The 16146-nt window shown below is 42.5% G+C and overlaps 1 protein-coding gene across 7 annotated transcripts in view; it reads left to right on the top strand.

Moving 5' to 3' along the window:
- The window catches only part of NBEA (neurobeachin), a 564577-nt gene that overhangs the window by 152301 nt on the left and 396130 nt on the right, over positions 1-16146 (top strand). For all 7 annotated transcript variants that reach the window (XM_083169798.1, XM_083169794.1, XM_083169792.1 and 4 more), the window contains exons 6-8: positions 576-702; positions 2329-2448; positions 5454-5600. In XM_083169798.1, coding sequence (XP_083025924.1) covers positions 576-702; positions 2329-2448; positions 5454-5600 — 394 coding nt within the window. The remainder of the gene's footprint in view (positions 1-575; positions 703-2328; positions 2449-5453; positions 5601-16146) is intronic.

Below are 16146 nucleotides of genomic sequence, written 5' to 3'. Positions count from 1 at the left end.
GCTGTTGTATCAAGTTTTACTGGTCCTCCAGGTTTCCGAGCAAAGTCTTGATTTCGCAGTTCCCTCACACCCTGGTTTCTGGCTTTTTTTTACATACTTTGATACCCACCTCCACACAAAATCATCGCTAAAGAATCAAATTAACACGGCTAAAGCATTGCATTGGAAAGCTGTTAATTCCCCCCCCCCCCAGGATAGAAGTTAATTGGTTGCTAATGATAACTTCTCCACCCTTTAGGTGGTTTGATACGTCTCCTATCTTAGGGCTCAGTGGTGCTCCAAGCAGTCTTTACCTGACCGTGTACTGTATAGAAGTAGAAATCTTATTATATGTATATATGTTTATTTTCATTCAGCAGATATGTGGCAAGTATACAGATGTTATGAGTAGTATTTATTCTTACTTTATTTGTATATTTTACCTGAATTTCCATCTATTGAACCCATAATTGAGATCATTGCTATTTACACAAACCAGAATTTTGCAGTGCTTTGTGGATAATTGCTGTGTCTGTAGCCTTTAAAATGTTCAAATAATTAATTCAGATCGTCAAACTGTTTCTTCCTCTCCTTAGTTTCCGCACCAGTAAAGGTGTCGGTTATTCTGCACACTTTGTGGGGAACTGTTTGATAGTCACTTCCCTGAAATCAAAAGGAAAAGGTTTCCAGCATTGTGTGAAGTACGATTTCCAGCCACGCAAGGTGAGTTGGGAAATAAAAGCATTGAAGTGTGAAAATAGCTGCAGTATTTGTAATAATTGTAACTATTAAAAATGCATGTCGCTATTCACAAACTAGTGTTTTTTTGCTGTCTGTCTTCCCTGTGCTCCTCCCTCTTTTGGCTTGCACTGGCTGGCCTGCCTCCGTACTGTCTGGCCCACATAGCTATTGGCTTGCCCTCGCCACCTTCCTTAGCTCACACTCTCCCTCTGCCTGACCTGCTGCCTTGCCTTTACCGTCTACCTGGCTGCCTGTCTTTTTATTTTTTTTTAAAGATCTTTATTAAAACAGTTAGCATTTCCCCATCTCAGTTTCTCATCTGTTTCTTCCTTCCGTGATTCAGTGTAAGGACGGCACTGTAATATGCATTGGTAGACCTCGGTCTGCTATCACATCATTTCACTGTGAACTTAACATGAACTTGAACTTTATTAGTCTAGGCTAATTCCAATGGAAATATTTAATTACGTCTCTGGATAACATCATATGATTGAAGCCATTATGTGGCAAGCATCACAAAGTCACGGTAGAAAATAAATTACTAAGCAGTGTGTCTGAAAGACTTAAGCTGTATCAATTGCATTTTATAGTTTCTCTACAGATTGGTTAAAATGAATGTTTGAACCTCCGTGGCCGTTTCCTTTCTGAGCCAGAGCCGTGATTGACAATGCCGTAATTGCAACTTCTTGCAAGGGCTAACATCACAATGCATACAGCGGATGAGATTAAAAGCTAACAGACCCTAAAATGGCTAAAGGAGATAGTATTGTCATTTAAAATTGAAGAACATGTCTACATAATACTCAAAGTATACCAAATTGAAAGACCTGTTTTTACGGTTACACAATTCAATTTTTGTATTTAATTAAATACATTGTATTATGTGGTTTGTCCCATTTTTCTACACAATGCTACACTATTTCCCTCAAAAGCCGATGATCCAATGTATGTCTTTGTTTCGAAGGAGGGATAGTGTCGTTAAAGTGAATTCTATTGCTAGTGTGTTCCGCATTGATCCCTCGCGGAAGGAATGCCGCTACACAACGTGATACTTTGGCATAAAGAAAAATGTTTTCAAGCAAATAATGTGTAGAGAATGAATGTACTACAAGCGTGAATTAATTATCCATAGCACATGTAACGTATTAGTCAGCTATGCACAGTGCTATTGAATTAAACTTTGTACATGTTCTGGGCAGAGCGGGGGTTGTTCTGGTGGATGCAGCCACCCATTCGCAAGGGCGACTCGCTTGCAGGGGCCTGTGAATGGATGTTACAGCGTAACATCCATTTGCAAGGCAGGGGAACCTCCCACATGTTTCGATTGGTCACAGACCTACCCAATAACTGCGTCCCCTATTATTTACTTGCTATCTTTTTGTCAGCATACATTCTATTCTGCTGTGTTGTTTAAGGCATTATTTTATATAAAGTGACTGTAGCTCCTCAGTGACCAATAAACCGTATTCTGTGCTAATAAATCCTATAAGTCTGAGTGACTGGGAATGCAGGAAGTGTCTCTGATCCCTATAGTACCTGTGTAATGTGACACCGCAGCTGCGGCTATGCTATAATCTGTACTCACACGCAGAATCCATTTCTCCTCAGTGGTACATGATCAGCATCGTACACATCTATAACCGCTGGAGAAACAGTGAAATCCGCTGCTACGTAAATGGCCAGCTCGTATCTTACGGGGACATGGCCTGGCACGTCAACACCAACGATGTGAGTATTTATTACAGGGACACAAATGTATTGACACTAAGCTGATGTGTGAGCTTATCCTGGATATGACTGTATGCTGTGAGCTCTAATCCCAGCGTTTTATCTCCTAATTAATATTAATAAAACTCTTTCCATAACATTTCTTTTTCTCATTTCTGTAGATTTTGCAGTTAGCTCGGTGCTGTACAGGTTATGTGGGTATACACTGTACTGCAGGCCGGCAGAGCTAGGATACAGTGTACAGTGTGATGAGAACGATGTTTATAGTCCTTCATATACTGTAATAAGTTTTCACGTAAGCGGATTGATAGGAGACGCGTCTGTGCCAGTAACACGGGCAGGCTGTAGTTTAGCTTTAAATAACCACTCCAAAATGACAATGATTGGACTCCGTACTAGTCATGGTGGTCTTTCCCAGTGCCTATTAGTACCCCGGCAATGTAAGGGATATTGGGGTTTATTCAGGTTGATTCGCAAGGCTGCGAATTCGCAGCCTTGCGAGTCCACCAAACCCCATCCGGCGAACGCACGCCCCCCCCGCCGCCCCAGCAATGTGCGGCTTCGCCCGCACAGCAGCGAATGGATGTTTTGCATAAACATCCATTCACTTTGCTGGGGTGTCCGCCCACATCATTCGATGGTCGATGACCATCGAATGATGTTTAGCGTGCACGCTTATATAAGTGACTTTTGAGTTACTTACATTTGCGTGCACGCTGGCGTGATATGGGCGGGCAGCTGACATCCGGTGATGTCAGCTACCCGGCCCCCACACCCGCCTCACTGCCTCATTACCATGAGAACACCCAGAGTTCTCATGGGAACGCCCATGGAACGTTGGGCGTTCCCATATGGTAATGGGGCAGCCGGCGCCCCCCGCCCATCTCCGCCCCCGCCCCCCCCCCCTCGCTGCCGTGGGTGCACGCACCATATGCCTGCACATGTGCAGATACCCTTCTGCGCATGTGCAGATGGCCAACATCGGATCTGCGTGCACGCAGATCTGAATAAGGCCCATTGCCTGTATTATAGGAGCTCAGTGAGGACAGAAACCTCCCATGGTGCTGAAGGGCTTCAGACCTCAGTCCTCCATTCATCTCAGTGGGGACTGTGGTCTAGGCCAATTTTCCAACTTCTGAAAAGTTTGGCTTTTTGTAATTGGTCCCAAGCTGCTAATGACATCTGAAGATGGTATTATCCATTTGGTCTCTATGCCGTGAGTACCGTCGGAGAGGGATCTGATTCTTCCCTGGCAGCCTTCCATGCTCCTCCCATCTCTTGTATTGCAGCCTTTGTCAGCGCAGCGTGCGGGGTCAGAACCCAGCTGTAAAGCGATCGCTATAACGTTACTACAGACTGCTCACTTGGAGAGGTTCTGTGCCAGCCAGAGGTTTCTCATCCGCTACTTTGGATGATCATTTCTTATTGCCTTCATGTGCTACTGCTAAAGGGCCTAATTCAGACCTGATCCCTAATCTGCAATTTTGCAGATGTCTGCAAGTAGTTAGCCGCTGCCCTGACGAGTGAAGACCCGCCCTTAGCAAGTCTGCGACAGAATTGTCACACATCAATACACAATATCCCAGACCCATAACTCTGACCCTTCCACAACTCTGCGACAAGACAGGCTGTTCGAGCCGGCACGGACATCCCACACCCTCACTTAAAATACCTGGGCACGCCTGCATTTTTCTCTGACACTCACAGAAAATGCCAACTTCCTGTCCGTCAAATTGCAAAGTTATTGCGATTAGATCTATTCGCTATTTCTGTTGCTATTTAGGCATCTGTTTTTTGCGCATTTGCAGTCATTCGCTAATTGACAGGTTTGCAAATTTGCACATTTTCGATCAGCCCTGAATCAGGCTCAGTTCCTACATGTAGATTTTTTTTACCTTTTATATTTATATATATATATATATATATATATATATATATATATATATATATATATATATATATATATATATATATATATATATATATATATATATATATATAATTTTTAGAGGTAGTCCGCACTCTATATCATGTAGAGAGAGGGGGATGCTCCTACTGATGGATTAACATCAAAGCATAGGGAAATTGAAGAGGGCACTCACCAAGTAGTAAATCATCAACTGGTTTTTATTGTCATCTGATAACCAAGCGTATCGACGTTACGTTACGTTTCGGTCCAGTATAGACCATCCTCAGGACAAGGTTCAGCATTACAAACAACTGTAAACAGACTTGCGACCTGGCATCCTTCCTCCTAAGAGGAAGGATGCCAGGTCGCAAGTCTGTTTACAGTTGTTTGTAATGCTGAACCTTGTCCTGAGGATGGTCTATACTGGACCGAAACGTAACGTAACGTCGATACGCTTGGTTATCAGATGACAATAAAAACCAGTTGATGATTTACTACTTGGTGAGTGCCCTCTTCAATTTCCATATATATATATATATATATATATTTTCTGTTTGTTGGAAGCAGGCACTCACCAAAAACGAACTCAGAGCAAGTTGAAATAGATGGTTTAATCATTCATCATGTGTGTCTATCTGTGACACACATGATGAATGATTAAACCATCTATTTCAACTTGCTCTGAGTTCGTTTTTGGTGAGTGCCTGCTTCCAACAAACAGAAATTATATGTGGGATTCCGATTCCCTTAGAGTGGAGCACCTCCCTGTTGTCCTGTGACTTACCTGTGTGCGGATCCTCCTACCAGTATATGTATATATATATATATATATATATATATATATATATATATATATATATATATATATATATATATATATATATATATATATATATATATATATATATATATCATTTATATGGAGACAAATGCTTAGGTTACCGGACTTTCAGGATTAGAGCTACAGGAAAATCTAGACTAGCGATGCTGGGAAAGAGTAAACGGTACAGAGGACAGTTATTTTCTACGCCATAAAAGGAGACGTTCCTGATTTTCGGTGAATAATTTGCTGTTTGTTTATTTTTGTCTTTTGAAGAGTTACGACAAATGCTTCCTGGGCTCATCAGAAACCGCTGACGCAAACAGAGTGTTCTGCGGTCAGCTTGGAGCAGTGTATGTCTTCATAGAGGCTTTAAATCCCGCGCAGATCTTCGCGATACACCAGCTTGGACCGGGTTACAAGGTGAGAGATTACAATCTAGTGTTCGGCACAGCTGTCAGCGATTGCTTCGCAGATACGGCGCTGAGCCCTTTATACAGCATTGATTATTCATTTGTTACTGTCACCAATTCATTCTGTGTCCATATAAAGCAGAAGGCTCATTGTTCCTTATAATACAGAAGGGGTAGATCTCGTCCAATCACTTCTTTTGTCATAACCATTCATACAATTCAGTTGTCTTACAATTTCTTAGAATAATTTATTAAAAGGACACTCTCATGCATGTGGGGCCACATAGATGTTGGAATTGTACATGAGGCCATTTCTTGGGTTCGTTGTCATCCACATAACCTGGGGGTTGTGTATACCAGATCGTTAGTCATCTGTCAACTGTGAAATGTTGACATGTACATTGTGGGCACTAAGGAAGTCGACAATATGGTTTTCAGGTCAACATATGCCTAACCCAGGGGTTCTCAAACTCAGTCCTCAGGTCCCCACACAGTTCACGTTTTCCAGGTGCACAGATGCATTCATTACTCACTGACACATTTTAAAAGATCCACAGGTGGAACTAATTATTTCACTTGTGATTCTGTGAGGAGACATGGCATATGTGCACTGTGTGGGGTCCTGAGGACTGAGTTTGAGAACCTGTGGCCTAACCCAATGTCGACATTTCCAAAACATCAGAAATGTCGACATGATGGTGTTGATATCATGGTCAACAATCTGACTCCGAACTTAGGGCTGCAGAAACTAAAGCTTGTCGACGCCACCGTCAGAGCGGCCGATGCAGGTAACGATATAAACTTATCGATCGGAGACTTGATGCTGTGTGTGTGTGTGTGTGTGTGTGTGTAATATAAATCTATCTATCTATATCTGGTGTACACACTTGCCAGCCAGCCCGCGTTATATGGTCTTGTGTACACCCTTCATAAAAGGGGTAAGAAGTATGGTAGAAATGGCACGGCGGCACTGTAATCAGATCTGTCACTGTGAGCTCACTTAATGTATCTGTTTCCTGGTTGTAAATAGAGGTATGCACCATTCCTATGTATCTATAGATTGCAGGATATCTTCATTCTTACCTATGGGTTGTTGTATCAGACTTTGCACTAATGCAAGTATTAAATCAATCTTCCATATTTTACATTTGTGGTTCATTTTCTGTATACATCTTGCAATGAGTTAGAGGAATGTGATGGGTGATTTATTGTACACAGACTGAGCGTCTGCAGGTCTTACATACTGTAATATTACTGTGTGACGCCTGCAACATTAGCAGCTACAGCACTGTTCTTTATTGGGCTGCAATGAACCCTCACAAAATGTCATCCGCATGAAACTGCAGCGCCACGTCTGCTCTGTATAAACACTGATTGGATATTGACTTCAGAGTCCATAGATGTTGCACATCCATATCAAAGGAAAGCCGTATTATCTATTCAACCATGCTATCAGGTGAATCCTAGTGGGGTACATTTACTGTGTCTATATATGAAAGGCTAACGATTCCTCACCTCTAAGTGAAGTACTGCCACTGACCACTAGAGGCCACTCAATGGACTTCTTTGTGTGCTAAAAGATGTCCTAATAGAAAGGTGAAAGCAATTTTTGCAGGGACATTGATATGTTTCAAATGTGCTGGGTATGGAGAGAGGGAGCTGTGAAGACAGATTGGAGGTAGGAGCAGATGGACTGGGACATGGGGGTTTTAATTTTTATTTTTTTGTCCCGTATGTCGTCACAGTCTACATGGACACTGAAACTTAGCACCGCGTCCCCTCGCATGGCTCGCTATGCTTTGGGCACAGTGTATCGATATGTTTGGCACACTATTCACCCACAGCGCCCTTGTGGATGGTAGGGCATGAAATACTGCCGGTCGGCTCAAAAAAAAAAAAAAAGGTGAAAAACCCCATGTCAACTTTTTGACTGTTGACCTTTCCCATGTCGACCTAATGATCCGGTCGACCTAACCCATGTTTACCTTCCTGCATGTTGACGTTTTGCTTATCGACCTAGTGAGTTAATCCCCTTACAGCAGGCATGTCCAACCTGCGGCCCTCCAGATGTTGTGAAACTACACATCCCAGCATGCCTTGCCATAGTATTGCTATTAGGGAATGCTAAAACTATTGCAAGGCATGCTGGGATGTGTAGTTTCACAACAGCTGGAGGGCTGCAGGTTGGACATGCCTGCCTTACAGCATCCACATATACTTTCACCTCCACTAGCTACAATATTCTAGAACACTGAGGCAGATGTATGAAGTGTCGTTATGGGGGAGAAGGGGTATCCGCGCACGCAATTCGCACTGATACCGCTTCTCCCCCATGTTTGAAGGAGCTGGGATGCGGTAAAGGTCAGGGCCGGCTTTGGCTTCACCAGCAGCAGGCTAGCAAAGCCCTATCTAAACAGCAGGGACAGCGCTGTCCCTGCTTTTACCTCTGGGCTGCACTGGGGATCTTGCATGAGTAGCGAGATCACGCGCATGCCCAGTCGAGCCGGCCGGGGGACAGGAGACAGCGCATCAGTGTAAACTGATGCGCTATCTCCAGGAGGGGACATCGCCGGAGAACATTGCCCCCACAGTCGGTCACTGACATCAGTAAGGGGGTGGGGCGGAGCATAATCGGGGTATGGGGAAGGAAACCGCATTTGAAACTGATGCTGCATCCTCCCTATAGTGTGAACTGGACCCGGGTTACCCGATCACACTGCACAACATCCCGGGTACAACCCAGGATTAACGCTGATTTTAACTCTGGTTCCTATGCCGGGTTGCTGGACCTGGCTAATTTCTAAAGACCCTTTTACACTGCACATCGACCCGGCAACAACCCGGGTCGGACCAGAGTTATTTACGGGATGTGAAAGGGGTATTCGGATGTAAGCTCATTTAGACAGTCCATCTTTTATGTAATCTGATTGTGTTGTGATCCTCATTTAATGTCCCTTTCTTTTTAAAGGTAGATAATATTTGTAAAGTAAGACATGCAAGGAGCAGAATCCGATAAAAACTTTATTGTATACAGATAGTCATAAAACCTTTTATTTGTATAGTAAGTACCTAGTATAGTACCCTAGCAAATTCCTATATAAAGCACAGATGTAACTTAATGCTTACACTTAATAGTGTCTTGCAACCTTTGTTGCAGTGATGAAGAATCAGCGGATTTATAAATGTGACTGACAGTTCATTCTGTGAATAAGTCATGAGGTTGTCTGGGCTTGTAATTAAAGATAAAACCTCACGATGAGTCAGACGTGTTAATAAACAGTACCGTCTGCCTGACGACGTAACCTGGAATCTGCAGCTAGTAACATCACCAGCATGAGCAATGTGACAGTGTTCTAGGCATGTAAGGGATTATTGGTCATTATGTCTTCTCTATACTCTTCCACAATCCAATGTGTTCTACACCTGCAAGGTCATGCTTGAATTCAGACTTCCACAGTTCAAAACTGTAGCCTAATGGTTCCCAAATTGTGTGCTATGGCACCCTGGGGTGCCTTCGGACACTCGTGAGGGTGCCATAGATTGGTGGTGGTCCAGGACTAATTCAAATTATTTATGGTCAATGTAATGTGGCTTCCAGTCACTTTTTTCGGGATTTTAAATTTTTTGGGAACCCCTGCTGTTCAAATGTTACCTTGTTGGAGCAGAGGCTGTAGAATTGGTCTCACCAGAATACCCCATATGGGAGAGATTCAATTAGCCGTGATGTTCTGTGCACTATTATAATGCATTTTATATTGGAAGATGTTCCAATACAATTCATTTCTTTAAATCCCCATCCCTACACTTCAGAACTTTGCACTTGATTAAATTTTCACCATATTATAAGGCCGAAAATAAGGCCGATTAAATTTTCAAAGCAATGGATTCCAAGCAATAAATACTAGCCCCCGCTAACCTCCAGGTGATCTTCGGTCACCTCTGAGGTATTTAGAGACCACCGGCTTCTACAGATGCCGCTTTGCTCCCGGTCCCAGGGATGCATTGCGGGAGGCGGCGTGACGCCTCGCCGCGCACATCACGCGGCTGCAGCAGAGCACAGAACGCTGGCGTTGCTGAGACTGAGAGAGGAGGAGAGGTGTGTAAAGGAGGCTGTTACGGTACATTCCCTCTCTTTAACGGAGGACTGGGGGCATGTTTACAAGGAGCACTGGGGCATGTTTTAAAGGAGGATTGCTGTCAATGTGTACCGTATTAAAATAAGACCTCCCCTGAAAATAAGGCCTATGGTGTTTTTGGTACTTGTATACTATCACGGCTTCCACGATGGGCATCGTACATGCGATCGGATGCGATGCCATTTTTCACAAAAATCATAGACCTGTGTTCAAATCATGTAAAATGCACCCCAAATGTCATTTTTCACACTGTATCACCTCCACTATCAACGCCAACCCGAAGTGTGGCGGTACGTGTCCTACGACCTTTTCATACCCCCACTATCCACGTCGGCGTGGAGTTGAGAATAGAAAGTGTGGCGAGCGCAGTGAGCCACCGAGCCCGAAGCGTGGCGAGCGGACGCGGATACCTGTGAAGCCCGCGAGGGGACACGGATACCTGTGAAGCCCGCGAGGGGACACGGATACCTGTGAAGGTATCCGCGTCCCCTCGCGGGGCTCGCCACGCTTCGGTCTCGGTGGCTCGCTGCGCTCGCCACACTTTCTATTCTCAACTCCACGCCGACATGGATAGTGGGGGTATGAAAGGGTCGTAGGACGCGTACCGCCGCCCCTCGCGGGCTCGCCACGCTTTGGGTTGGCGTTGATAGTGGGGGTGATAGTGTGAAAAATGCCATTTGGGGTGCATTTTACATGATTTGAACACCTGTCCATGATTTTTTCACAAATGCATTAAAACCCCGGTAAAATCATATCGCATGCCATTACATATGGCATGCGATGGGAGCCGTGATAGTATACAAGTACCGTGTTTTTTGTTGGTTGAAAAAAAAAATAAGACAGTGTCTTATTATCGGGGAAACACGGTATGAGATCACGGCCTACAAGTCAGTTTATTGTATCCTTTGTTTGACTTTATATTTTTTAATGTATTCTATTTAAGATTGCACACTTTAGTACAGAGGGTATTGTGGTGAACATTACTGCCTCACAGCACTGAGGTCATGGGTTCGATTTTCCCCATGGCCCTTACTGTGTGGAGTTTGTATATTCTCCCCGTACTTGCGTGGGTTTTCTCTGGGTGCTCCAAATTCTTTCCACACTCCTCAAATATACTGATAGGTTATTTGTCTTCTGACAAAAAATGTCCCCTGGTGTGTGTGCATGTGTTTATGGCAGACTAGATGGTTCTTATGTACCGTCACAGTCTGTTTCTATGTTTAGTCCAGCACTGTTTTTCTTATGTGTTTCAGCATTTGTGTTTGCGCTTCTAGCTATTTATATGATTTTAGACTATTTACTACAAAGCTCTGCCTTATGCCCTTTGGCACACATTTAAAGATCATCCTGTAAAATAATAAACATCCTTGTATTTGGCATGTAGAGATATCATTTTATGTTTGATGTGTAGTCAAATATTTTAACGTTGGTCTACTGAATATGCATATTTTATTACTACCCTCCAAATCTAAAATGAATGTCTCAGGAGTATATATAAATCCAAGTAGTCATTGCTACAATAGGAAGTACAGACAAAAGGGCTAGTAAAATGGAAACCACATTTATGCACACACATATATAGCCCATCACGAACTCCTTGTGACATCACTAGGAAGCGACAATAGGGGCTTCATACCTCAGTGAAGTTACTGGTGACATTTTCATTTTCGCAGACAGGATGAGCTCACAAATGACGGCTTTCAATGCGAATATGTGATATTTACTCTTTAAGGCCGCCGATGTGACCCCCTCGGTGTGCCTAGCAGTATAATGCCTTTCCAAGGTCTGATTTATTTACTTAATAGACTCTCTAGCAGTGCGTGTCTAGCTCTTATCTGTAATGCGGATCCTCCATCTTCAGGACACACTGCATATGCGGTCCTCTGTGTGCGGCCAGCCGCCACCACTTCATCCTCTGACCTACAGTAAAAGCTTGGACAGATTGTGTTGCTGGAAAACCTAAATTGGTAGTTTCTACATTGCCAGCGGTCTAATAAAGACTAAAAAAAAATAAAAATGGCTGATCAAAAAGTAAAAAAGGATACATTTTCTATGTACTGTATGTAAATTGTGGTCTATATGTAATTTCTTCATAACTTTTTTTAGCTATTGATAATTACAAACTGCTAATTTAGTGGTTGATCTACTTGACAAATGAATGGTCATAGTTGAATACACTGTACATGGTAAAGAGGGTGTCGCTTTACTAATCCCACCCAAGGTGCCCATAGCACATAAGGAAGGAGAAGGTGCAAGTGAAGATGTTCTGCCACCAGGTAATCCGCGCCCCTACTGTTCCTTTTGTAGCTGCATACATACGCAACAACATTTTTATGTTTGTGTTGCTGCTCATCTATTGAAAAGCAAATCTTAATTGGAAATGCTGCATTAATTGCTTTTAGTCATTTACATATTCGTATATCCTGAAATCCTGCATTTAGAGCAAGTCCTGAATCAAATTGGGGCATTTCGTGCCCTTAACTCTTCAGATCAATGCATATCAAACCCTGTAGCAACTACACAACTCATTAAATGCACTTGGTTGGCTGGAAGTATAAACCAAATGAATCTGCCAGCAAAACCAATGGAACTAAATCTTTAACATGATTAGATATGACATTCTTGGTTCACTTGGCAAAGTTTATTTCCATCTAAATATAGCTGGCTCCCAGCCTAAGAGAAAAGAAATGAAATGTTTAAACTAATGACTTATTACCAACTGCTCAGAGATCATGGCCTGGAAAACTAACGTTTCAAAGTGCTTCATTAGAGTCGCGTCTTACTTTTTACTACTCCAAGTAGAAGGAGCGATTCGTTCTGCCTTGAGCTTGTGCTGATGATCCATTTACCCCACCCCCTCTCCCCGCTTCCTTTCTTCTTCTAGCTGCCATTGTATACATTTGCTTCTGCTGCTTAGCTTAAATCACAGCCCAATACAGTTAGTGAAAACGTCCTTTGTGGAACTTGGTCGTAAAAAGTACAGTTTAACTGCACCTTTGTTAAAATGTCAATTGTGATACTGTGTCCTAGAATATCAAAGAACACATTAAGCGCATTTGCCTATAGCATTGGTTCCCAAACTGTGTGCAGTGGCATCCTTCTGCGGTGGCTTGGAGCAATTGCAGCGGTGCCCTGAGTTTGTGGTCCAAGTATTTATGGTTTCCAATCATAACATATGTGGACAAACAGAAGCAAATCATGTTCCTCACAACAACCTGACCTTAAGGATAACCTATGAACACAATTTACTTACGTTAATATTTTTTCATAATTTCTCAATAAGAAACTTTTGACCTAGGGGTGCTGTAAAAAAACATTTTGATATTTAAAAAAAGTTTGGGAACCCCTGGCCTTCAGCTCTGCTGTAGACCTGGCCAGAGAGTAATTTAGGTGCTTCGGACATACATCCTGCAGCCTGTGCACCTGCCTGGACCATTAGCCTCACCCCTCACCATGATGCCACTTATCCAGGGCCTTGTTCTAGAGCAGGCATGTCCAACGTTGGCCCTCCAGATGTTGTGAAACTACACATCCTAGCATGCTTTGCAATAGTTTTAGCATTCTCTAATAGCAAAACTGTGGCAAAGCATGCTGGGATGTGTAGTATCACAACATCTGGAGGGCCAACGTTGGACATGCCTGTTCTAGAGTTTGGTTTATCCACTGTTTCCAAAATGTGCTTCATGCTTAATGTTTATACACTGGTTGTGTATCCCAAAATGCTCAGAACCAGAAGCAATTTGGATAACGGATTATTCCGTATTTCTGGATATTTGTATATTTCAATGAGCTAGCTTGCATTTATGCTGTATAAGCACCTCAAACACATTAAATGCACACACATATATTTTATTTGTGCATGAAACAGGATTTTAAAACATGAAACAAAGTTTGTGTACTATGAAAGGCGATGCCTTTTGAATGCCAAGCATTCAGTGTCAACCTTTCGCTTTTGTCGACCTATTGACTGTCAACTTGGCCTGCAAGTCAAGTGGCTTCAATCCCTATGAGTTCGGATTACATCTTCTCAGTTCCAAGAAGCGATTGGGTTTCCTTGCACTGATTGACAAATGGTTCCAGTGGTCACCAGGAAGGGTACTTACCGTAATCGTAAACCATCTAGCAGCCAATAGAAAAATAAGAAATCTCCCATCGAGACAATGCTCCTTGTGGTCTAGCTTAAATGGAAACCTGTAGAATTATGGGCCCCATACATCAGCAATCACAATTTATGGATTTCCAGATACAGGGATTTTTTGACCAGATAAATGGATTTTACAATCTATCTGACTTTGCCCACACATTACAGATTTATTTCAGTGATCGGCAGATTTTTCCATCTAAAGATTGCATCTTCATATCTGGAAATTGCCCAATCGGTTGTCATTTCAGCTGTTCATAATGTAAATAGATGAAGAAGATGAATTGGGAATGCCCACACATATAAAAAAAGATCTGCAGATAATACCAGATTATTAAACATGTTTAAAAATCTGATTAAGCAATCGATTGGCGATTTTGATTGGGATTGCCAAAAGGGGGGAGGCCACACATCTAAAATTAATTGTGGCAATCATCTCCATATCTGAAAATTGTCACAATTAATTGCTGATGTATGGGGCCCTTTAGTTTCTCAGCCATCTATACTGTATGGTGGCCATGACGGATCTTTTTTTTTTTTTTTCAGTTGTCGAAAATGTATAATGTCTCCAAAATGTTTCAATTTATTCTTGTAGCTCAAAGGCAAACCTAAAAATTCTAAGAGTGATACAAAAGAACTAAAATGATCAAATATTTCGGCTGCCTTTCTTGAGAATTTTAGTTTTTTTTTTTATAAATAACGTTAAAATCTATTTGGTGAGATAAACTACAGATAGAAATCATGGATCACCCCATCTCCTGCATGTATGCGCCTGACAAGCACATTGCAAGTCAATGAACTCATGTTTTAAACACTTTCATTGTCTTGCCCGTCGTCTTCATGTAGCTGTCATCTGCCTGCAACATTTTAAAGAACCATGTCAAATAGAAGTGACAGCTTGCTTTATGGAACTCTCTTACCCGTTCATGCTCGGACAATTTGACGGCAAACTGTTTCACGGCAGCCATGTCAATCATCCCTGGCAAATCCTTCATGGATATTTTTTATGGGTACAATTAAATATTACCTTTTGATGCAAAAGAAAGTTTAAAAACTCCTTTCTGAATTTATAGGGAAAGTAGTATGTCATCGTGTTTAATAGATTTTATTCCACGCTATTAGCTCGGCAGAATGTCCTGAGCGCATCAAGTTAATGAGCCGTACGATGCACACTCCTCTAAGCCCTTTCCATTAAAGCCGACGGTATTTGTTAATGCTTGTGATTATGCATGTGTAAACCGTCTCCAATAAATGCTTCTGTTTATCTGACTGTATATAAACAGTGTCAGGCTGAATGCTGAGGGAATTAGTGTTACAGATGTGCAGTTTATTAGTATCTTTGTTCTTTGTTCTCTACTCTGGCATTTATGAACGCAACGCATGTGTTTTTTTTTTTTGTCTTGCACACGTAGACTGTACAAAACAAGTTGGATTATGGACGTCATTTCCTTTGAAGGAGACGTCAAAAAACATTTTCAAAACTGTTCCTCAAAATATGTAGCTAGTTTCCCATTAGATTACAACCTTTCATTTTGTTGTGCAGAGGAAAAGTGGTCTATAAATGTACCTGGGCTTAGACGCACTGCACAAGGGTTCTCAGCAGCCTGGTTAGTCATCCGCTAATAAGCGGAATGGTATTCTGAAGAAAGGCTAAATAGGAACTTGAGGAATGTTTTTACAGAACGTCGAACTTTTGCAAAGTATACACCAAGATTGCACTCTGGTATACAGGCCTGTTTGGCGCCACATTTTTACTGCATGTGCTTGACTGTAGCTTCACTTTCCTACAGGTCATAGACAACTGGGTTTGGGGTCATATGAACCCCTTTGCACAATTTTGGACCAGAGGACGTTTCCTGGCATATATATATCGGCACTCGGCACTCACGCCCAGTATCGGCACTCACGCCCAATATCCAACAGACTCCAGGTGCCCTCCTGGTAATATCAGTTAATTGATAGATGCAGAGACGGGGCGGAACTCATGGAAATAAATCAAGGACACAAATGATGCACTTAACGTTTCAATTCCCTACACAAATTTTCATCAGAAGCAGTACAATATGACAAAAAAATGACCTTCACCCAGTGCAGTGACCAGCCGCCGTCCCTGGCTTCCGCTTATCGCAGGTGGTTTTTCTGCGATTGCGATGGGATGCACGCTCCGATGTGCCTCACATATCAATCAGAGAGATCTACATGGCTGCCACAAAGATTTGTCTCAGCCTGTTCATCCCTAAAGGCCCCCTTACATTATGCGATTTGGGCACGATTTTGCC

This window comes from Crinia signifera, chromosome 2 (assembly GCF_055691185.1).
Source record: "Crinia signifera chromosome 2, ASM5569118v1, whole genome shotgun sequence".
Classification (NCBI taxonomy): domain Eukaryota; kingdom Metazoa; phylum Chordata; class Amphibia; order Anura; family Myobatrachidae; genus Crinia; species Crinia signifera.
This window is presented reverse-complemented; position numbering and strand designations above follow the sequence as displayed.